Source organism: Telmatherina bonti (genome assembly GCF_933228915.1).
Source record: "Telmatherina bonti genome assembly, chromosome: 6".
Classification (NCBI taxonomy): domain Eukaryota; kingdom Metazoa; phylum Chordata; class Actinopteri; order Atheriniformes; family Telmatherinidae; genus Telmatherina; species Telmatherina bonti.
Genome location: NC_136624.1, coordinates 4,092,730 through 4,117,437, shown reverse-complemented (window position 1 = coordinate 4,117,437; position 24,708 = coordinate 4,092,730). Strand labels below are relative to the sequence as shown.

At 46.1% G+C, this 24,708-nt stretch overlaps 2 protein-coding genes across 2 annotated transcripts in view; both read right to left on the bottom strand.

Moving 5' to 3' along the window:
* Positions 1-24,708, bottom strand: part of rpn2 (ribophorin II) — a 265,425-nt gene that overhangs the window by 26,961 nt on the left and 213,756 nt on the right. The window lies entirely within an intron of this gene.
* LOC306757715 (uncharacterized protein) overlaps positions 1-24,708 on the bottom strand; it is a gene marked incomplete at its 3' end in the record, with an annotated part of 62,601 nt that overhangs the window by 12,641 nt on the left and 25,252 nt on the right. Inside the window, exons 10-14 of the mRNA XM_079242841.1 lie at positions 21,984-22,159; positions 20,762-20,961; positions 11,499-11,648; positions 6,038-6,124; positions 4,420-5,790 (exon numbers count right to left, since the gene is read on the bottom strand). Of these exons, the coding sequence (XP_079098967.1) occupies positions 4,420-5,790; positions 6,038-6,124; positions 11,499-11,648; positions 20,762-20,961; positions 21,984-22,159 (1,984 nt within the window). The remainder of the gene's footprint in view (positions 1-4,419; positions 5,791-6,037; positions 6,125-11,498; positions 11,649-20,761; positions 20,962-21,983; positions 22,160-24,708) is intronic.

The window sequence follows — 24,708 nt, the reverse complement described above, 5'->3', positions numbered from 1 at the left end:
TAGTCTGGCTCCATCTAAACCTAGTCTGGCTCCATCTAAACCTAGTCTGGCTCCATCTAAACCTAGTCTGGCTCATATAAACCTAGTCTGGCTCCATCTAAACCTAGTCTGGCTCCATATAAACCTAGTCTGGCTCATATAAACCTAGTCTGGCTCCATCTAAACCTAGTCTGGCTCATATAAACCTAGTCTGGCTCCATCTAAACCTAGTCTGGCTCCATATAAACCTAGTCTGGCTCCATATAAACCTAGTCTGGCTCCATCTAAACCTAGTCTGGCTCATATAAACCTAGTCTGGCTCCATCTAAACCTAGTCTGGCTCCATCTAAACCTAGTCTGGCTCCATCTAAACCTAGTCTGGCTCATATAAACCTAGTCTGGCTCATCTAAACCTAGTCTGGCTCATATAAACCTAGTCTGGCTCCATCTAAACCTAGTCTGGCTCATATAAACCTAGTCTGGCTCCATCTAAACCTAGTCTGGCTCCATCTAAACCTAGTCTGGCTCATATAAACCTAGTCTGGCTCATATAAACCTAGTCTGGCTCCATATAAACCTAGTCTGGCTCCATCTAAACCTAGTCTGGCTCCATCTAAACCTAGTCTGGCTCATATAAACCTAGTCTGGCTCCATCTAAACCTAGTCTGGCTCCATCTAAACCTAGTCTGGCTCATATAAACCTAGTCTGGCTCCATCTAAACCTAGACTGGCTCCATCTAAACCTAGTCTGGCTCCATCTAAACCTAGTCTGGCTCCATCTAAACCTAGTCTGGCTCCATCTAAACCTAGTCTGGCTCCATATAAACCTAGTCTGGCTCATATAAACCTAGTCTGGCTCATATAAACCTAGTCTGGCTCCATCTAAACCTAGTCTGGCTCCATCTAAACCTAGTCTGGCTCCATCTAAACCTAGTCTGGCTCATATAAACCTAGTCTGGCTCATCTAAACCTAGTCTGGCTCATATAAACCTAGTCTGGCTCCATCTAAACCTAGTCTGGCTCATATAAACCTAGTCTGGCTCCATCTAAACCTAGTCTGGCTCCATCTAAACCTAGTCTGGCTCATATAAACCTAGTCTGGCTCCATCTAAACCTAGTCTGGCTCCATCTAAACCTAGTCTGGCTCCATATAAACCTAGTCTGGCTCATATAAACCTAGTCTGGCTCCATCTAAACCTAGTCTGGCTCATATAAACCTAGTCTGGCTCCATCTAAACCTAGTCTGGCTCCATCTAAACCTAGTCTGGCTCCATATAAACCTAGTCTGGCTCCATATAAACCTAGTCTGGCTCCATCTAAACCTAGTCTGGCTCATATAAACCTAGTCTGGCTCCATCTAAACCTAGTCTGGCTCCATCTAAACCTAGTCTGGCTCCATCTAAACCTAGTCTGGCTCCATCTAAACCTAGTCTGGCTCATCTAAACCTAGTCTGGCTCCATCTAAACCTAGTCTGGCTCATATAAACCTAGTCTGGCTCATATAAACCTAGTCTGGCTCCATATAAACCTAGTCTGGCTCCATATAAACCTAGTCTGGCTCCATCTAAACCTAGTCTGGCTCATATAAACCTAGTCTGGCTCCATCTAAACCTAGTCTGGCTCCATCTAAACCTAGTCTGGCTCATATAAACCTAGTCTGGCTCCATCTAAACCTAGTCTGGCTCCATCTAAACCTAGTCTGGCTCCATCTAAACCTAGTCTGGCTCCATATAAACCTAGTCTGGCTCATATAAACCTAGTCTGGCTCCATCTAAACCTAGTCTGGCTCCATCTAAACCTAGTCTGGCTCCATCTAAACCTAGTCTGGCTCATATAAACCTAGTCTGGCTCATCTAAACCTAGTCTGGCTCATATAAACCTAGTCTGGCTCCATCTAAACCTAGTCTGGCTCATATAAACCTAGTCTGGCTCCATCTAAACCTAGTCTGGCTCCATCTAAACCTAGTCTGGCTCATATAAACCTAGTCTGGCTCCATCTAAACCTAGTCTGGCTCCATCTAAACCTAGTCTGGCTCCTTCTAAACCTAGTCTGGCTCCATCTAAACCTAGTCTGGCTCATATAAACCTAGTCTGGCTCCATCTAAACCTAGTCTGGCTCATATAAACCTAGTCTGGCTCCATCTAAACCTAGTCTGGCTCATATAAACCTAGTCTGGCTCCATCTAAACCTAGTCTGGCTCCATCTAAACCTAGTCTGGCTCATATAAACCTAGTCTGGCTCCATCTAAACCTAGTCTGGCTCCATCTAAACCTAGTCTGGCTCATATAAACCTAGTCTGGCTCCATCTAAACCTAGTCTGGCTCCATCTAAACCTAGTCTGGCTCCATCTAAACCTAGTCTGGCTCATATAAACCTAGTCTGGCTCCATCTAAACCTAGTCTGGCTCATATAAACCTAGTCTGGCTCCATCTAAACCTAGTCTGGCTCCATCTAAACCTAGTCTGGCTCATATAAACCTAGTCTGGCTCCATCTAAACCTAGTCTGGCTCATATAAACCTAGTCTGGCTCCATCTAAACCTAGTCTGGCTCATATAAACCTAGTCTGGCTCCATCTAAACCTAGTCTGGCTCATATAAACCTAGTCTGGCTCCATCTAAACCTAGTCTGGCTCATATAAACCTAGTCTGGCTCCATCTAAACCTAGTCTGGCTCCATCTAAACCTAGTCTGGCTCCATCTAAACCTAGTCTGGCTCCATCTAAACCTAGTCTGGCTCATATAAACCTAGTCTGGCTCCATCTAAACCTAGTCTGGCTCCATCTAAACCTAGTCTGGCTCCATCTAAACCTAGTCTGGCTCCATCTAAACCTAGTTTGGCTCCATATAAACCTAGACTGGCTCCATCTAAACCTAGTCTGGCTCCATCTAAACCTAGTCTGGCTCCGTAGAGACCTAGTCTGGCTCCATCTAAACCTAGTCTGGCTCCATCTAAACCTAGTCTGGCTCCATACAAACCTAGTCTGGCTCCATACAAACCTAGTCTGGCTCCATACAAACCTAGTCTGGCTCCATATAAACCTAGTCTGGCTCCATACAAACCTAGTCTTGCTCATCTAAACCTAGTCTGGCTCCATCTAAACCTAGTCTGGCTCCATAGAGACCTAGTCTGGCTCCATATAAACCTAGTCTGGCTCCAGAGAAACCTCGTACTGCTCCATAGAAACTTAGTTTGGCTCCATAGAAACCCAGTCCAGCTCCATAGAAACCTAGTCTGGCTCCATAGAAACCTAGTCTGGCTCCATGTAAACCTAGTCTGGCTCAATAGAAACTACATATTGCAGAAAAAAATCTGCAATGGATGTGGCCAGTCAACCAGTATTGTCATGTTTTGTTTTTTTTTTACAAGATCAGGTTGGTTGCAACTTTGTGCACCTTAAATATCAAGAGAATATTTGAATAGTGGTAAAGAAAAGGGGAAAAAGTAGTTTTATGTTCAATGAAGGGTGTTTGGACTGAGTCTGTATGTTTGGAGGAGAATCCAGTATTTTCCCACACTCCCCGAGTTCAGTCAGATCTCAATATGATTGTCACACGCACAGAGAGTAACGCAACACCTCTTCTCATGCCTGTTTAATCCAGTATGCAAGAGCTCAACTCAGATGAAAAGGTGGGAAATGATGAAAGCTGTCGTGTCTATTCACTTCAAATTCCTTTCATTCCAGCGCCAAAAGCGTGCAAGCTCCCAATGACACCAGCATTGAAATAAAAGCAGCAAATCTGGCTGTCAGGCACTGAGCTGTGGTGTGTGTCCGCTTGCAGCTGGATGGCGTTTCACAGCTGGAGCTCAGCTCACATCCAGGTGAGGTTGAAAGAAACAACTGACCTCATTTTCAGTCTGATTTGTTTCCATTTAACAATCAGAATATTTTGTAAATTCAGTTTTCACCTGTTGGAAATGTGCAAAGTATCTTTCAGTCACTTGTGTTTGTGACATTTCTGAGTAATATATGTAATATTCCGGTTCCATCAATTAATTCTTGCAAATGTTATTTAGATGTGCAAACAGCATCAGAGAACGATGAATGATGAGAGACTGTATAGTTCCACTCTGATGGTGACGCAGGTGAGCTGGAGACTAATATAAACTTTCCAGTATGAAAAGACAAGTAAAAAAACATGAATAATATACTGATTTTTACGGTCTCTTTAAACCATCACAGCCAGTGTAGCGGCAGACAGATTTGCCAGACAGCGTGACACATGGTGATGGAAATGGGAGGAGACAAGCTCGGTTGGAACGTTTTGGCTGATTTGGCTTCTAGACGGAGCTAAAGTACGACTCCGCCAGTTTCTCAGAAAGAGACGGATAAGCTGGATGAATGCGTTACAACAGAAAACAATAAATAGATATGTGCTAGTCTGTCTGAATCTCATGCTTTATTTCCAAAGACTGAATAGCAGATGCCAAGCAGAGTTACCGAGTGTCTCTTCTTGGCTGCGTCCAGGCTCGGCTCCCTGCCGGCACTTCGGCTGTTGCGCAGTATCAGTCCAGACTCTCTGGCCTTTTGCGTTTTCACCGGCGGAGCAGGAGGAACCATTTTTGGAAGCGGTGAAATCTTTGATCCAAAAGGCTGATTCTCTGCAGAGCTTCTACCAGACTGAGAGCTGTTATCTGGGGTTTCAGTTTTCGCAGGACCCTCCGCATCTGCTGGGCATGCTGGATGGAAGCTGGGGGCGTCCGTCCAGTTGAGGTCCGAGGATCCCTCCGGAGAGCCGACTGACCAGCGGTATTCCCTTCGGAGGACACGAGCGGGCTCTTCCTGCGCTGTCTGGTCCTTCTCCTCCTTGCATGTTACGCTCTTTGACCGCTCCGGCTTGAGAGGAACGATCCTGGTGATTTCTGATTGGTAGCTGCTGCCTGACAGTCGGTGGACAGATGCCCTCTGGCCCCTGTCACTCAAGAAACCCTCGACGTCCTCCCCACCAGTACTACTGATCTTCCTCTCGTGCGTCCTGACTTGGCGAAGTTTTACCTCTGCTAGCTCTTTGTTGTCGATGAGGCCCTTCCCTCGCACCTTCATCACACCCTCTCCTCTAACACTGGGTGACCAACCATCCTGTTCCATCTTCCGGGGTCCGTTCAACGAGCCTAAATCCATGTCTGCCATCCCAGCCTGGTTTTCCAGCTTTTTTACCTGCTCTATTCCTTGACTGAAAACCTCTCTGACTTCTGCTGCTGGTAAATCCTCTTGTTTTCTGTCTTTATAGCCTCTGATAAACTCCTCCTTTTCTAACCGCTGACTGTCAGTCAGCGTTGCCACTGGGGATGAATCGCAACGATTTCCTCGTTTGGGGGTTTTCTCTGAACCGTTGTCTGAGTCTGAGCCTTCATATTCCTCTCCGGAGGAGTGGTTTTGCTCTGAGGGCCCCCCCAGGTTTAGGCTTTGGGGTCTCCTTTTCTTCTTTGGTTTGGAGCCCACCTGTTCTTTCATCTGGCGCAAACGTGGCGCTGCATCTCTGTCGGCCTCTGGCTCTGCGTCTTGAGACAGTTTACGCTGAGATTTGTCTCGAAACAAGTCCAAGTTCTCAGATAACTCAGTCTCAGGGTACACACCTGCCTCTCTGGGGGGTGTTGTTGAGGGAAATCCATCAGTATGGCTTTTTATTTCTTTCCTGTCATACCCCGTTACATCTTTATGTATCATCTTGGAAATGTCTAACTCCTTTTCCAGCTCCTTTTTCTCCCACGAGGAATCCGACGTGAGACATTTGTTCTTTTCTTCTGCCTTCCAGTCATGGTCTTGTTGATATGGTTGTTGCTTTTCAATCAATACCCACTCCTCAGAGCCCTACATGTTGGTATAGATTAAACACAGTTAGACATGCCAGGCACACCTGCAGGAAATAATTAAATCCACACAATGATTTCCATCCCAGAAAAGAGCAACATGTTCAGCTGGTACATGAAGCAGTTTTAGAGAGAGGAACAATTATTGTTCAGTATTATTAATTATGACATGAAGTGCATTGCAACAAAACCTCCATCTGATCTACAGTAAACCCAGTTATGAGAAAGGAATAGTGAAGAGGAGCAACCTCAGGTGAAGTCACCAGAGTCTTCTGGACGAAACCCTCAACAGACAGGCTGTTGACGGGGTCCTTTCCCACCGCCCGGCCCGCCGCCTGGCCGACACGCAGCAGAGGGGAGAGTTTAAAAGAGAAGAAGGACAGCGGTTAGAATGAGCGAATGAGGAATTAGAGAAAACAGAAAAGGCAGGAAGAATCACTACAAACGTGACCAGACAGACAGTAAAAACTTCTTCATGAGCCCGTGTCCCGAACAGATTTCCAAACCACATGACCAGCTGGCAGCACTTTTTTCTCTAAGTACATCAAAGATTCGAGTTTGTCTTTGAAAGTCATGAGGCGGTGAAGCTTTCCCAGCCTTTTGACTGGCAGTAAAACCCCCACTTCTCTGGAGCACGCAAAGCCAGATTCCATTTGCTACTGCAGACGACAGGTTACATTCTCCAGACTTCATCTGATGGCGCCAGACGGCCATTTCTATGTCGCTTGTTGGCATCCGAGGCAGCGACGAAGACCAGTCTCATCTCCTGATGATTCAGATGCTTAAGTAAATCTCTGTCTGGTCTCGTCTCGATGCTTCTTTCAGTGCTGCTTGTCTGTCATCCTCAGAATCAGACGAAGTACGCCAGAAGTTACAAAGAACGGCAGAACACACTTCGTTTATACGTCTAGGATGCAGATTTTTACTGGTTAACCACTTTAGATTATTGTTTAAAATACCTTCAAGGAAAACCATAACCATCCTGCACATCTGCCCTGTTTACCTTTCCTTCCTGTCACACACACACACACACACACACACACACAATGGCTATTTTATCAGGTCAAACTGCACCTCACTGAACCCAGTTTTACCTTCACAACTGCATAAATCTCTGCTATGATAGGTTCAACAAGGTGAAAACATTCCTCAGGGAATTTGCTCCATATTGACACACAGTTGCTGCACATCCACGACGTTCCACCTCATCACCATGAGAATCTCCTGTTCCACCTCATCACGATGAGAATCTCCCGTTCCACCACATCATGATGAGAATCTCCCGTTCCACCTCATCACCATGAGAATCTCCCGTTCCACCTCATCACCATAAGAATCTCCCGTTCCACCTCATCACCATGAGAATCTCCCGTTCCACCTCATCACCATGAGAATCTCCAGTTCCACCTCATCACCATGAGAATCTCCCGTTCCACCTCATCACCATGAGAATCTCCAGTTCCACCTCATCACCATGAGAATCTCCCGTTCCACCTCATCACCATGAGAATCTCCCGTTCCACCTCATCACCATGAGAATCTCCCGTTCCACCTCATCACCATGAGAATCTCCCGTTCCACCTCATCATGATGAGAATCTCCCGTTCCACCTCATCATGATGAGAATCTCCCGTTCCACCACATCACCATGAGAATCTCCCGTTCCACCTCATTCAGATGAGAATCTCCCGTTCCACCTCATCATGATGAGAATCTCCCGTTCCACCTCATCACCATGAGAATCTCCCGTTCCACCTCATCACCATGAGAATCTCCCGTTCCACCTCATCACCATGAGAATCTCCCGTTCCACCTCATCACCATGAGAATCCCCCGTTCCACCTCATCATGATGAGAATCTCCCGTTCCACCTCATCACCATGAGAATCTCCCGTTCCACCTCATCACCATGAGAATCTCCAGTTCCACCACATCACCATGAGAATCTCCCGTTCCACCTCATCATGATGAGAATCTCCAGTTCCACCTCATCATGATGAGAATCTCCCATTCCACCTCATCACCATGAGAATCTCCAGTTCCACCTCATCACCATGAGAATCTCCCGTTCCACCTCATCATGATGAGAATCTCCAGTTCCACCTCATCACCATGAGAATCTCCCATTCCACCACATCACCATGAGAATCTCCCGTTCCACCTCATCACCATGAGAATCTCCAGTTCCACCTCATCACCATGAGAATCTCCCGTTCCACCTCATCACCATGAGAATCTCCCGTTCCACCTCATCATGATGAGAATCTCCCGTTCCACCTCATCACCATGAGAATCTCCCGTTCCACCTCATCACCATGAGAATCTCCCGTTCCACCTCATCACCATGAGAATTTCACATTCCACCACATCACCATGAGAATCTCCCGTTCCACCTCATCACCATGAGAATCTCCCGTTCCACCTCATCACCATGAGAATCTCCCGTTCCACCTCATCACCATGAGAATCTCCCGTTCCACCACATCATGATGAGAATCTCCCGTTCCACCTCATCACCATGAGAATCTCCCGTTCCACCTAATCACCATGAGAATCTCCCGTTCCACCTCATCACCATGAGAATCTCCGTTCCACCTCATCACCATGAGAATCTCCCGTTCCACCACATCACGATGAGAATCTCCCGTTCCACCTCATCACCATGAGAATCTCCCGTTCCACCTCATCACCATGAGAATCTCCCGTTCCACCTCATCACCATGAGAATCTCCCGTTCCACCTCATCACCATGAGAATCTCCTGTTCCACCTCATCACCATGAGAATCTCCCGTTCCACCTCATCACCATGAGAATCTCCCGTTCCACCTCATCACCATGAGAATCTCCCGTTCCACCTCATCACCATGAGAATCTCCCGTTCCACCTCATCACCATGAGAATCTCCCGTTCCACCTCATCACGATGAGAATCTCCCGTTCCACCTCATCACCATGAGAATCTCCCGTTCCACCACATCACCATGAGAATCTCCCGTTCCACCTCATCATGATGAGAATCTCCCGTTCCACCTCATCACCATGAGAATCTCCCGTTCCACCTCATCACCATGAGAATCTCCCGTTCCACCTCATCACCATGAGAATCTCCCGTTCCACCTCATCACCATGAGAATCTCCCGTTCCACCTCATCACCATGAGAATCTCCCGTTCCACCTCATCACGATGAGAATCTCCCGTTCCACCTCATCACCATGAGAATCTCCCGTTCCACCACATCACCATGAGAATCTCCCGTTCCACCACATCACCATGAGAATCTCCCGTTCCACCTCATCACCATGAGAATCTCCCGTTCCACCTCATCACCATGAGAATCTCCAGTTCCACCACATCACCATGAGAATCTCCCGTTCCACCTCATCATGATGAGAATCTCCCATTCCACCTCATCACCATGAGAATCTCCCGTTCCACCTCATCACCATGAGAATCTCCCGTTCCACCTCATCATGATGAGAATCTCCAGTTCCACCTCATCACCATGAGAATCTCCCGTTCCACCTCATTCAGATGAGAATCTCCCGTTCCACCTCATCATGATGAGAATCTCCCGTTCCACCACATCACCATGAGAATCTCCCGTTCCACCTCATCACGATGAGAATCTCCCGTTCCACCACATCACCATGAGAATCTCCCGTTCCACCTCATCACCATGAGAATCTCCCGTTCCACCACATCACCATGAGAATCTCCCGTTCCACCACATCACCACGAGAATCTCCCGTTCCACCTCATCACCATGAGAATCTCCCGTTCCACCTCATCACCATGAGAATCTCCAGTTCCACCACATCACCATGAGAATCTCCCGTTCCACCTCATCATGATGAGAATCTCCCATTCCACCTCATCACCATGAGAATCTCCCGTTCCACCTCATCACCATGAGAATCTCCCGTTCCACCTCATCATGATGAGAATCTCCCATTCCACCTCATCACCATGAGAATCTCCCGTTCCACCTCATCACCATGAGAATCTCCCGTTCCACCTCATCATGATGAGAATCTCCAGTTCCACCTCATCATGATGAGAATCTCCCGTTCCACCTCATCATGATGAGAATCTCCAGTTCCACCTCATCACCATGAGAATCTCCCATTCCACCTCATTCAGATGAGAATCTCCCGTTCCACCTCATCATGATGAGAATCTCCCGTTCCACCTCATCACCATGAGAATCTCCCGTTCCACCTCATCACCATGAGAATCTCCCGTTCCACCACATCACCATGAGAATCTCCCGTTCCACCTCATCACCATGAGAATCTCCCGTTCCACCTCATCACCATGAGAATCTCCCGTTCCACCACATCATGATGAGAATCTCCAGTTCCACCTCATCACCATGAGAATCTCCCGTTCCACCTCATCATGATGAGAATCTCCAGTTCCACCTCATCACCATGAGAATCTCCCATTCCACCTCATTCAGATGAGAATCTCCCGTTCCACCTCATCATGATGAGAATCTCCCGTTCCACCTCATCACCATGAGAATCTCCCGTTCCACCTCATCACCATGAGAATCTCCCGTTCCACCACATCACCATGAGAATCTCCCGTTCCACCTCATCACCATGAGAATCTCCCGTTCCACCTCATCATGATGAGAATCTCCCGTTCCACCACATCACCATGAGAATCTCCCGTTCCACCTCATCACGATGAGAATCTCCCGTTCCACCTCATCATGATGAGAATCTCCCGTTCCACCTCATCACCATGAGAATCTCCCGTTCCACCTCATCACCATGAGAATCTCCCGTTCCACCTCATCACCATGAGAATCTCCCGTTCCACCTCATCACCATGAGAATCTCCAGTTCCACCTCATCACCATGAGAATCTCCAGTTCCACCTCATCACCATGAGAATCTCCCATTCCACCTCATCACCATGAGAATCTCCCGTTCCACCTCATCACCATGAGAATCTCCCGTTCCACCTCATCACCATGAGAATCTCCCGTTCCACCTCATCATGATGAGAATCTCCCGTTCCACCTCATCACCATGAGAATCTCCCGTTCCACCTCATCATGATGAGAATCTCCCGTTCCACCACAAAGCTGCTCTGCTGGATGTAGATCTGGTGACTGTGGAGCCGTTGGAGGACAGTGAACTCATCGTCATGGTGGAGATGATGTGAGCTTTGTGACATGGTGCATCATCCTGCTGGAAGTTTCCATCAGAAGATGCTACACTGTGCTCAGAAAGGGATGGACATGGTCAGCAGCAGGACTCAGGTAGGCTGTGGAGGTTAAACCATGTCATGTTGGTACTGAGGGGCCAAAGTGGGACAACAAACCTCCCCCCACCATTCCACCAGCAGCAGCCTGAAGCGTTGATCCTGACAGCAGGATGGATCCATGTTGTCATGATGTTTCCAGCAGATTCTCATCCTACCATGTGGATGGCTACGGTTACATGATGTTTTTTTTTCATTCAGAAATAAATCATTCTTAAATCTCCTTTCTTCCTCATTCTGATGCTCAACTGGAGCTTCATTAAGTCGTCTTCATCATCTCTACATGACTAAATGGACTGATTTGTCGCCGTGTGATAGGCCGATGAGACAGGAAGTGAACAGGTAACCTAATAAAGCGGCCAGTGATCATAAACCTCGGAGGTTCTGCACATGACGACCCCACCGCCCCCCCTCCTCCAGCAGCCCCCACTCACAGCCTTCCTTTCTGGTGTTCCAGTTGGAGAGGTCCCTGACAGGCGCTTTTCGCGGTTCATCAGCTTGCTGTTGGGCTCCTTCAGGGCTCTCTTCAGCTCGTTGATGCTAGCTTGGTGCTTCAGCAGGACGTCCTGCGACTTATCCAAGAACTGGAGCAGAAGCGAGACAAAATGGAGAAGAAGAGCATTAGCAGAGCGTTAATATGCGTTAATATTCCACGTGCACGGCTGCTGATTCACTGCAACACCTATGTGCATGTCAGATTCTGTCATTTCTTTTACTACTTTGCGATTGTTTCCATGGGAACCAATGGAGCTTAAAGGAAGCTAAAAGCAGCTTCAGTTCCAGCTGACGTTGTTTTTATGATACGGACGAGCTGAAGCTGCAGGAGCTGAGTGATGAAATGAATATGAAACATTCATTCATTTGTTTGCTACTTTAAATTATGCATCTTATTAATTAACAATTTTCTGCTTCTTGTTTTTCCTTTTAATAAGGCTGTTGTGGAAAGCAGACAGAAACTGCATTTTAAAGCATTTCCACCACAGTTCAGACTGAAAAGCAGCCAGTTTCCTACGTTAGCTACACCGTTCCTGCAGCTTTACTGTCCTCCAGTGTTCACAGGCAGGTGTGACGGTGGACACCTGGCAGGTCTGACCTGCTCCTCTGCATGACGACACAGTCCATTGTGGGAATTAATAGCGTCATGGTGTGAATGTGTTGTGTACAGGTGAGGGTCGTTCCAAACGAAGGACAGATTCTTTTGTCTTTGTGTTATAATCCCTTCATGGATGTTCAACAGAGAAACACAGCTCAGGAAAATACGAACACTCACGGCACAATTTCATGCAACGACTCCAAAAGACAGCGAGACGGCTCAATCCTCATTTTACACTCATTACAGGCACGCTCATTTTACCGGGAAACGTTTCAGCAGATTTAGTCCACCATCACGTCATCAGAAGCACGCACTGATCTCTGAAACATGTCTGGTAATTATTCTAAGTTTAAATTTGCTAACGCGTAAAACAGCTTTGAAAAATGTTTTTTTTTATGCAACACCAAATAGTTAAAATGTCTCGAAAGCCCTTAAAAACACCATGGAACCATTTCTTTTAAACAATTACAGCCTGCTTCATCCCGAGCATTACGCAGCATGAATATGAGAAACACATCAGCACGAACACGATGATGCTGCGATGCAGAGAACAGGTCCGCTTTCTGGAGCTCTACATGAAATATGGCGAATACTTCAGACGTATCAAGTCCAGCTGAAGTGGACTCTGGTTAATCGGAGCTTTAGATGGAGTTAAGCCAGAACTCCCACAGATCCCAACACATCTTAACTACTGGAGAGAAAGTAACTCCTCAGAGGCATCTGAACAAGGTGACTGGTTCTGCTGGAAACTTGCCATGAGACGTCTCCATGACAATTTAGAGATCTATTCTCTGACTGAAGGTGTGAACCGTCTGGCAGACGGAACAGATGAACTTCGCAGAAGCAACGACTAGAGATGAGAGCTGTACCTCCTGTTGGTGTGGAGGAGTGGTCTCCTGGTCCAACTGAGACAGCTGAGTTGGGGCAGGAGAGAGGGCCATGCAGGACGAGGTCAGAGGTGAAGAGAGCCGGGTCAGAGAGTGCAGAACAAAGTCAGTCAGACCAGAGGCAGGCAGGTGAATGGAAAGGTCAGACCATGGCAACACAACAATGAGAAATAAAAAAAACAACTTCCCAGTACTCATTTTGTCATTCCACATTAAACCAACACAGTGACCTGCTGCCCCCCCCCCCCCCCCCCCCCCCCACCCCACCCCACTGCTATGAGCCAATTAGCTTCTATCAGTAGCTTCCTCTTTGTGATGAAGACTTCTGCAACATTACATCCTCCATGATGAGAGGAGCAGCGACGCTCCCAAATGTCCGCTGACACTACCGGCCCAAACATGGAACAAAGCGAGCGCCTTCCTTCACACCACTCCAGGTTCTGCAAACGTTTGTCTAAAGTTCAGAAGTCTGGTCGATGACTGAGAAGATGAAGATGTCCTTGAACAAGCTGCTGCTCGAACCTGATTGGTTCAGAGCGGAAGCGAGAGTAAAGCCGATCAGAAGAGCAAAACGGGAACTGACCAATCAGAGTAAAGAGACGGGAATCATTTATTCTAACCAATGAGAAATAAAGCACCTAAAACAGTTAGTTATTACACCTCAAACAGTAAATACACCTAAAACAGTTAGTTAACACACCTAAAACAGCTAGTTGTATGATCATTTAAAAACAGGCTGTTCATGCTACCACTGATGATGTTTGTCTTTATGTGTTAATTGAATCTGTAACTCTGTGGTATTATTAATTATTATTAATAATTACTAAGGTATTGTAATACAAACTTAAAAAGGGATGGTCCGATATGACTTTTTCCAGCCGATGGTGATGTTCGATGTTTGTCTCTCTGTAGTGGCCGATATCTGATATTTGATAATAAAGATGTAGGGAAGTAGGTGGGTGTGTCTGAGCAAGATTGTCCTGTGTTTTGTGTTTTGTGTTGGTCAGGTTGTCTTTTGCTTTATTGTTTTTTTGTACTGTATTGTTGTCTTGTATAAGTTGTATGTTCCTTTGGTCCCCCTTGCAAACGAGATGTCACATCTCAAGGGGTTTTCCTTTCAATAAATTATCAAATTATCAAAGTTAACACACCGAAAACAACAAGTTAACACACCTAAAACAGTTACATAACACACCTAAAACAGCTAGTTAACACACCTAAAACAGTTAACACATGCAGCACATGAATAAATCTACATGTCTTTCTGGTTTCCACAGTTTGGCAGATTATCTGGTGAACTTTCACAGCGTTAAAATGTCTGTGGAGGTTTTCCTCCAGACATTTTCTGCTTTTTCACTCATTTTCAGTCTAGTCTTTGTACCTGACCATGTGATGCTGAATAATTCAACCATAAAAGGCTCATAACTAAAGGTTCGTTAGTTGTGTCTGGACCACGTAGTGAAGAAGCCATGTCTCCTGACTGCGTGTTAACGTTACCGAGACGTGCATGTTAACGTTACGGAGACGTGTGCGTTAACACTTCGGAGACATGTGCGTTAACGTTATGGAGAAGTGTGTTAACGTTACCTAGACATGTGTGTTAATGTTATAGAGACGTGTGTTAACGTTTTGGAGACGTGTGTTAACGTTACAGAGACGTGAGCTTTAACATTACAGAGACGTGTGTTAACGTTACGGAGATGTGTGTTAACGTTACAGAGACGTGTGTTAACGTTACAGAGACGTGAGCTTTAACATTACAGAGACGTGTGTTAACGTTACGGAGACGTGTGTTGATGTCACGGAGACGTGTGTTAACGTTATGGAGACATGTGCTTTAACATTACGGAGACGTGTGTTCACTCTACAGAGACGTGTGTTAACGTTACGGAGACGTGTGAGCTAACATTTCAGAGACGTGTGTGTTAACGTTACAGAGACGTGTGTTAACGTTACATAGACGTGTGTTAACGTTACGGAGACGTGTGTTAACATTACAGAGACATGTGCGCTAATGTTAAAGAGACGTGTGCGTTAACGTTATAGAGACGCGTGTTAACGTTTTGCAGACGTGTGTTAACGTTACGGAGACGTGTGTTAACGTTACATAGACGTGTGTTAACGTTACGGAGACGTGTGTTAACATTACGGAGTCATGTGCTTTAACATTACAGAGACGTGCGCTAATGTTAAAGAGACGTGTGCGTTAACGTTGCAGAGACGTGCGTTAACGTTACAGAGACATGTGCATTAACGTTACAGAGACGTGTGCGTTAACGTTGCAGAGACATGTGCATTAACGTTACAGAGACGTGTGTGTTAACGTTATATAGAGGTGTGTGTTAACGTTACGGAGACGTGTCTTAACGTTACAGAGACGTGTGTTAAAGTTACGGAGACGCGTGCGTTAACGTTATAGAGACGTGTGTTAACGTTTTGGAGACGTGTGTTAACGTGACGGATACGTGTGCTTTAACATTACGGAGACGTGTGTTCACGTTACAGAGACGTGTGTTAACGTTACGGAGACATGTGAGCTAACGTTACGGAGACGTGTGTGTTAACGTTACGGAGACGGGTGTTCACGTTACAGAGACGTGTGCTTTAACATTACGGAGATGTGTGTTAACGTTACGGAGACGTGTGTTAACGTCACGGAGACGTGTGTGTTAACGTTACGGCGACGTGTGAGCTAACGTTACGGAGACGTGTGTTAAGATTACGGAGATGTGTGTTAACGTTACGGAGACGTGTGTTAACGTCACGGAGACGTGTGTGTTAACGTTACGGCGACGTGTGAGCTAACGTTACGGAGACGTGTGTTAAGATTACAGAGACGTGTGTTAACGTTACAGAGACGTGTGTGTTAACGTTATATAGAGGTGTGTGTTAACGTTACAGAGACGTGTCTTAACGTTACAGAGACGTGTGTTAACGTTACAGAGACGTGTCTTAACGTTACAGAGACGTGAGCTAACATTACGGAGACGTGTGTTAAGATTACGGAGATGTGTGTTAACGTTACGGAGACGTGTGTTAACGTCACGGAGACGTGTGTGTTAACGTTACGGCGACGTGTGAGCTAACGTTACGGAGACGTGTGTTAAGATTACAGAGACGTGTGTTAACGTTACGGAGACGTGTGTTAACGTTACGGAGACGTGTGTTAACGTTACGGAGACGTGTGTTAACGTTACGGCGACGTGTGCTTTAACGTTACGGAGACGTGTGTTAACATTACAGAGACGTGTGTTAACGTTACGGAGACGTGTGTTAACGTCACAGAGACGTGTGTTAACGTTACGGAGCCGTGTGTTAACGTCACAGAGACGTGTGTTAACGTTCCGGAGACGTGTGCTTTAACATTACGGAGACGTGTGCTTTAACATTACGGAGACGTGTGTTAACGTTACAGAGACGTGTGCTTTAACATTACGGAGATGTGTGTTAACGTTACAGAGACGTGTGCTTTAACATTACGGAGATGTGTGTTAACGTTACAGAGACGTGTGCTTTAACATTACGGAGACGTGTGTTAACGTTACAGAGACGTGTGCTTTAACATTACGGAGATGTGTGTTAACGTTACAGAGACGTGTGCTTTAACATTACGGAGACGTGTGTTAACGTTACAGAGACGTGTGCTTTAACATTACGGAGATGTGTGTTAACGTTACAGAGACGTGTGCTTTAACATTACGGAGACGTGTGTTAACGTTACAGAGACGTGTGCTTTAACATTACGGAGATGTGTGTTAACGTTACAGAGACGTGTGCTTTAACATTACGGAGACGTGTGTTAACGTTACAGAGACGTGTGCTTTAACATTACGGAGATGTGTGTTAACGTTACAGAGACATGTGTTAACGTTACAGAGACGTGTTAACATTTTGGAGACGTGTGTTAATGTTACGGAGACGTGTGCTTTAACCTTACGGAGACGTGTGTTAACATTTTGGAGACGTGTTTTGACGTCACGGAGACGTGTGAGCTAACGTTACGGAGACGTGTGTGATAACGTTACGGAGACGTGTGAGCTAACGTTACGGAGACGTGTGTGATAACGTTATGGAGACGTGTGAGCTAACGTTACGGAGACGTGTGTGATAACGTTACGGAGACGTGTGTGTTAACGTTACGGCGACGTGTGAGCTAACGTTACGGAGACGTGTGTTAAGATTACGGAGATGTGTGTTAACGTTACGGAGACGTGTGTTAACGTCACGGAGACGTGTGTGTTAACGTTACGGCGACGTGTGAGCTAACGTTACGGAGACGTGTGTTAAGATTACAGAGACGTGTGTTAACGTTACAGAGACGTGTGTGTTAACGTTATATAGAGGTGTGTGTTAACGTTACAGAGACGTGTCTTAACGTTACAGAGACGTGTGTTAACGTTACAGAGACGTGTCTTAACGTTACAGAGACGTGAGCTAACATTACGGAGACGTGTGTTAAGATTACGGAGATGTGTGTTAACGTTACGGAGACGTGTGTTAACGTCACGGAGACGTGTGTGTTAACGTTACGGCGACGTGTGAGCTAACGTTACGGAGACGTGTGTTAAGATTACAGAGACGTGTGTTAACGTTACGGAGACGTGTGTTAACGTTACGGAGACGTGTGTTAACGTTACGGAGACGTGTGTTAACGTTACGGCGACGTGTGCTTTAACGTTACGGAGACGTGTGTTAACATTACAGAGACGTGTGTTAACGTTACGGAGACGTGTGTTAACGTCACAGAGACGTGTGTTAACGTTACGGAGCCGTGTGTTAACGTCACAGAGACGTGTGTTAACGTTCCGGAGACGTGTGCTTTAACATTACGGAGACGTGTGCTTTAACATTACGGAGACGTGTGTTAACGTTACAGAGACGTGTGCTTTAACATTACGGAGATGTGTGTTAACGTTACAGAGACGTGTGCTTTAACATTACGGAGATGTGTGTTAACGTTACAGAGACGTGTGCTTTAACATTACGGAGACGTGTGTTAACGTTACAGAGACGTGTGCTTTAACATTACGGAGATGTGTGTTAACGTTACAGAGACGTGTGCTTTAACATTACGGAGACGTGTGTTAACGTTACAGAGACGTGTGCTTTAACATTACGGAGATGTGTGTTAACGTTACAGAGACATGTGTTAACGTTACAGAGACGTGTTAACATTTTGGAGACGTGTGTTAATGTTACGGAGACGTGTGCTTTAACCTTACGGAGACGTGTGTTAACATTTTGGAGACGTGTTTTGACGTCACGGAGACGTGTGAGCTAACGTTACGGAGACGTGTGTGATAACGTTACGGAGACGTGTGAGCTAACGTTACGGAGACGTGTGTGATAACGTTATGGAGACGTGTGAGCTAACGTTACGGAGACGTGTGTGATAACGTTACGGAGACGTGTGTGTTAACGTTACGGAGACGTGTGAGCTAACGTTACGGAGACGTGTGTGATAACGTTACGGAGACGTGTGAGCTAACGTTACGGAGACGTGTGTGATAACGTTACGGAGACGTGTGTGTTAACGTTACGGAGACGTGTGTGCTAACGTTACGGAGACGTGTGCATTAACGTTACGGAGACGTGTGCATTAACGTTACGGAGACGTGTGCGTTAACGTTACGGAGACGCGTGCGTTAACGTTACGGAGACGTGTGCGTTAACGTTACGGAGACGTGTGCTTTAACATTACGGAGACGTGTGTTAACGTTACGGAGACGTGTGTGTTAACGTTACGGAGACGTGTGCATTAACGTTACGGAGACGTGTGCTTTAACATTACGGAGACGTGTGTGTTAACGTTACGGAGACGTGTGCTTTAACATTACGGAGACGTGTGTTAACGTTACGGAGACGTGTGTGTTAACGTTACGGAGACGTGTGTTAACGTTACGGAGATGTGTGTGTTAACGTTACGGAGACGTGTGTGTTAACGTTACGGAGACGTGTGCGTTAACGTTACGGAGACGTGTGCTTTAACATTACGGAGACGTGTGTTAACGTTACGGAGATGTGTGTGTTAACGTTACGGAGACGTGTGTGTTAACGTTACGGAGACGTGTGTGTTAACGTTACGGAGACGTGTGCATTAACGTTACGGAGACGTGTGCTTTAACATTACGGAGACGTGTGTGTTAACGTTACGGAGACGTGTGCTTTAACATTACGGAGACGTGTGTTAACGTTACGGAGACGTGTGTGTTAACGTTACGGAGACGTGTGCGTTAACGTTACGGAGACGTGTGCGTTAACGTTACGGAGACGTGTGGTAGCGTTTTGGAGACGTGTGTGTTAACGTTTCAGAGACATGTCATGGCTTCCCTCTGGATGCAGGAAGCAGCGTTTGAGACAGAAGATAGGATCTCTTCTCCTGCCATGAAGAGCTGAAAACACGGTGTGAGTCAGCATGGTGTGGAGTGTGTCCTTCATACAGGAGGAGAAGAGTCAGGACTAAAATCCTGGATCAGCATCTGGACCTGAAGTCCAGCTTGTCTAGAACGAAGCAGTTTCAGGTACAGCTTCAGGTACACGTCATGTTCTTGCTTTTACATCTGTTCCCATGACGACGCGGTGAGAATTTGGTGAGAATTTGGTGATTTTTCGTCCTACTGAGCAGCACTTTGGCCGTCCCTGTGGATGTTTACAGTCCTACACGTAGAAACCAGTTTACTGGCTGAAGAAATTAGAACAAAACCGGCAAAGACCTGAACCAGGACCTGAGAGATGCATCTGGACCTTCATCTCATCCATCTACTGGCAACCGAAGCCTCATCAGAAATGATCTCCATGGAAACGGGATGGTTGGGGAAACGTGGAGACAAGGCTGAGGTTTGTCACGTGACACAAGAACTGGACTGAGATCAGAGCCAGCAGGTCTGATGGTGGGACGGATCCTTCCTGAACCCTAACGAAACAGTCTGGGGTCATCTGGACAAACAACAGGTTTGGATCAGGAAGCCTGAAGACCTGTTCCTGATCATGACTAAGATTTCCCAGAATGCAGAGCGTTCAGGCTGGAATCAGGTTCTCAGACTGAACCCGGTTTAACGTGACGCATCTCCGTCTGTTTCCATGTCTCAAGCAGCCATCGACTCTTTCTCTCATTTTTCTTTTGCAACCAGAGCTCAGACATGTGAAGTCCAAGTAAACTGAAGAGCGTTTTTCCACATGAACTCCATTTTCTCATGTCTTCTGAGGCTCTGCTGCCATTCAGCAAGTTTCCTGATGTCTGACAAAATGTTTACTGGGATGTTTAACTGCGTCTCATGATGCGGCAGCACACGCCGATGTGATGCGGCGAAGCTCGGAGTGTGCTGTCAGCCACGGTGGAAGACGGCAGGTACAATCAGAGAAACAAACCAGGATGGATGGATATGAAGACTGACAAACAGATACCAAATACCTCCTGTTTACTGTCAGCTGGCGAGCCGGCCTCCTCCTTATCGCCAGCAAGAGTTAGAGAGCAGAGAAAGCATGTTAGCAGCTGAGAAAGGGTTAAACAGTGAGACGCTGGCAGCAGCATGTAGAAGCTTGCAGTGTAAGCATGCAAGCCGAGTGGAAAGGAGCAGAGTTAGTGAAATGCTGGATCCAGTAAGCCACTACAGTGTGAGGGTAACTGGATAAACCTCAGAGTGGACTGTAAACATCTCACTCCTGCACGGAGCCGGAGGCCACAGCCGGGACGCAACATCACGGGAATCTCTCCTACCATGACCTCCTTTTTCCTGCTCGGAGTCACGCTGCCGTCGTTGTCCTGCTCCATGTCCTGGTCCTCCTCGTCCTGCTCCAGACTGGGCTCCAGCTCGGTCTCCTGCTCGTCCACGGACGGGCTGTGAAGATGTTCGCCGATGCTGCGGTGGGACAGGTCGTCGTGGTTCTCGCACATGGATGACACGGGCCGGGAGAACTCTGTCGGTAAAAAACGCTGAATCATGACACGCAGGACACAAGCTGGAGGACGAAGACGCTTCCGTTAAAACACAAACTAATGGCTGGTATTTATCTGACTATACCACCGCAGGGATTTCCTGCTCCTTCCTGAGGTTTACAGTAGACTGCAAGGAGTCTGGATCCGAGTCCAGAACCGGACCCTATCGCCAGTCCTCCTCCAGTGGACTGCAAGGAGTCTTTATGTCTTGATGCAGTCGACACCTGAAGGCTGCTTCTAGTATATTCACATGTCAGGATGGAATATTTGCCTCATGGGAGAGTCCCCCAACACACTGCGACTCATATGACTCGTATAAAATCTCTTGTATTATTTCATGTAAGTTTACCTCCGTCATAAACAGGACAAGACATTTTATAGACAATTCTCTTGTATAAATATGATTATACATTATTTTACAAATATTTCCTCACATCAATAGATCAAATAAATAAAGTAAATAAAGAGTTAAAGTCAAAGAAAAGTGTGTGTGGAAGTAAAATATTGTCCAGAAATGTGGGATTGTTATGTAATAATTCATACGTCAGAGGGTTAACTGAGACGCAGCTTTCTGGACTCCTGATGAAGATGAGCATCTGTCTTTAACGGGAATCATTTTTGTCCCTGTGGAACGATGGACTCCAGATCGTTAGGAGAAGTCCTGATGAACCAGACTGGTGGGCAGCAGTTCTGATGTCTTTCCTCCTTGGCGTTGTGCTAACAGCTGGAAGCTGCAGAGCCGTAAACTAACTAAACTCTGCTGTTTTATTCCAGAAGGAACGTTACTGGATGGACTTTTAGCTTCCTTTTGGTAAATGAATACAAACAGAGCAGCGTGTTGAATTAACTTTATCGATGCTGTAATTCCTCTTCTTTCTGTGCTAAGAATGGGTCTCCTGGCTGCAGATGTCTGTGTTAGCATGTTAGCAGAAACGGTCCAGTCTCCTTTTCAAACTGACACTTTTAGAAGTCTGTACTATACTATAACCATGTGGGCTCCCACCTCCATCCAGGCTCCTGGACAGCAGGACCCTCTTGCTGGTGGAACGCTCAAAGTGAGGCGCTGGGCGGTCTATCAGGGCACTGGCTTGTCTGGTCTGAGCCTGCGTCCTTCCACTGTAGCGAAACTTTGAGCCCATCACCAGGAAGCCTTTAGGAGGAGGTTCTGGAGACACCAGCCTGCAGGGGAAACTCGTTGTTAGCACGTGTTCCTTAGTGCACGAGGCAGCGCATGTGGAAGCAGCTCATTTGAGCATCTTATTTATATAAACGTGACTTTAAATGTTTCATTTCCACTGGATAAATTCTGCCTTTCTGAGTTTGTGTGAATCACTGACATGTACAAAGTCGTCTTTGCTTTCTTTTAATGCATTTCCACGTCGGCATGTCTTCTTCCCTGGACACGGAGCTTGCAGACATCTTTACTGTGCTCATATGTGTAGTTTTCAGTATACTAAAGAAATATTAACAATTTCATAAACATGCCTCAGCCAGAAAGATTCTACCTTTTATTAAGACTGAATAGTTCCAAAGACAAGAAGAAGCTTTACATTTAAATACGTTCCCCTGCAAGTAAACATAGAAATGTCTTTTTTTTATTCAGATTTGTTCTAATATTGTCTCACATATACAGAAGGTTGTTTTTCTTCTTGCAGCTTTTGACTCAAATCCATCAATCTATAATTAGGCCCGAGCACCTTGGCGGTGCGAAGGCCTATTGTATTTGCAGTGTTTATTATTATTTTTATTCGGACACTTCGCGTGCTTTTTTGGAGGCCTGAACGTGCTCGAAAACTCACCAAATTTTGCGTACCCCCCCAAGGGAATACGAAAAATTTGATATTTTGAGGTGCTCCAGAATGTTTGGGCGAAACTGAACGAGAGCGCCACCTATTTTAGGTGCCCCGCCACTGCATGTCATCAATCTTTATGAAAATTCATACACATGATCTACATGACAGGGCGAACAAAAAATCCTCTTAATGTCATGGTGAAATGTCGACAGGAAGGCGGCCATTTTAGGTCAAAGTCAATATTTTGGCGTTTTAGCACCTCGCATTTTAACGAACTCGTCCTAGGGCTTTTATCCCACTGAGCCACAAATTGCTCAGGATGTTCAGGAGACATGTGTGATTAAATGTTGTGTTATTTCTTCTAATAGGAGACTTAGTTTACAAGGGGCGGGGCCTCAAAGTTTGATGTCTCGCCATGAAAAATTAAACGGATATAACTCCCACATAAAGCAACATTTCTGCACCAAATTTGCTAGATATGATGGCAGTCCCCTCCTACAGAGTTCTATATGTCAATATTTTGATTATGAAATAGCCACGCCCCCTGGAGGTCAAAAGTGTTGTTTTTTGCTCACACACCCATAACTCTGGCTTGGTGGACACCACATGGCCCAAATTCACTCAGGCATCACAAAACATGTTGGTGAAGAGATCTGAAAAAGGACGTTGCTCTACGCTGCACGGCGTGCCCGTGACGCCATGGCGAAGTTCCATGCGGCGGCGTGACATCATAAATCACTATAAAATTGTCAATTTTGATCTGATCACCCTAAAACTTATAGGGATTAATAAGGGATCAGTCCTGAACAGATTAATGTGACCATTGCTGGTCTAGACCTAAGCCCCGCCCACTTACAACAGGAAGTGGTTTTTTCCACGTTTGAGGGTCATGCTTCTAAGCAAATGGTCCAAAACACTTGAGCCTCCTCCAAAACATGTCAAACCCTTTCATGATGCCACAATAAAAACCTCAAGTCGCTACGCTAAACGGTACATGGCGAATGGCGGTCCAACGCCATGAAACAGGAAGTACCTGTGACCAAGCCATGGAACCTTGGACCGCCACCATACTTGCCATGACTGATGACAGTAAGGCCCTGAACTAAGCCCCATTGACACATTATGGAATAAATGGAGCATGTCTCCATAGCGCCCCCTACAAAATTTCAATCAATCAGCCCCGCCCACTACATGGACCGACATGGATAAAATTCAGCACAGTTGGAGAACCTGCCAGTACCTTGGACATATGGGCTAAATTCAACAGGAAGTCGGCCATTTTGAAAAAGGTGCCATTTTTGGGGTCATTTCTTTGCCATGCATTTTAAACAACTCCTCCTAGGGATATTGTCCAACTGACACCCAACTTGCACAGGATGCTCAGGAGGCATGTGTGATTTAAAGTTGTGTTATTTCTTCTAATAGAAGATTTAGTTTAGGAGGAGCGGGCCCTCAAAGTTTTATGTCTCATTAACAAAGACTTATTGCTAAAACTCCCACATAAAACAACATATCAGCACAGGAATCGACACATTTGATGGCAGTCCCATGATGAACAAAATCTACAATGCAATAATGGGACTATGAATTAGCCCCACCCCTTGGCAACAACAAGTGTCTGATATCATGAACCAGGAAGTACCTGTAACAAAGCCATGAAATTGTTGATCTTCACCATACTTGCCATGAGTCATGACAGTTATATCCTTAATAGAATAAAATTACAATATAGTGGAAAAGATAGTAAATGGCTCCATAGCGCCCCCTACAATATTTCAATCAATCAGCCCCGCCCACTACATTGACTGACATGGATATGATTCGGGAAACTTGTAGGCCCTCCCAGTACCTTCAAAAAAGTCTCTTGGACATATGGGCTAAATCCAACAGGAAGTCGGCCATTTTGAAAAGGGTGCCATTTTTGGGGTCATTTCT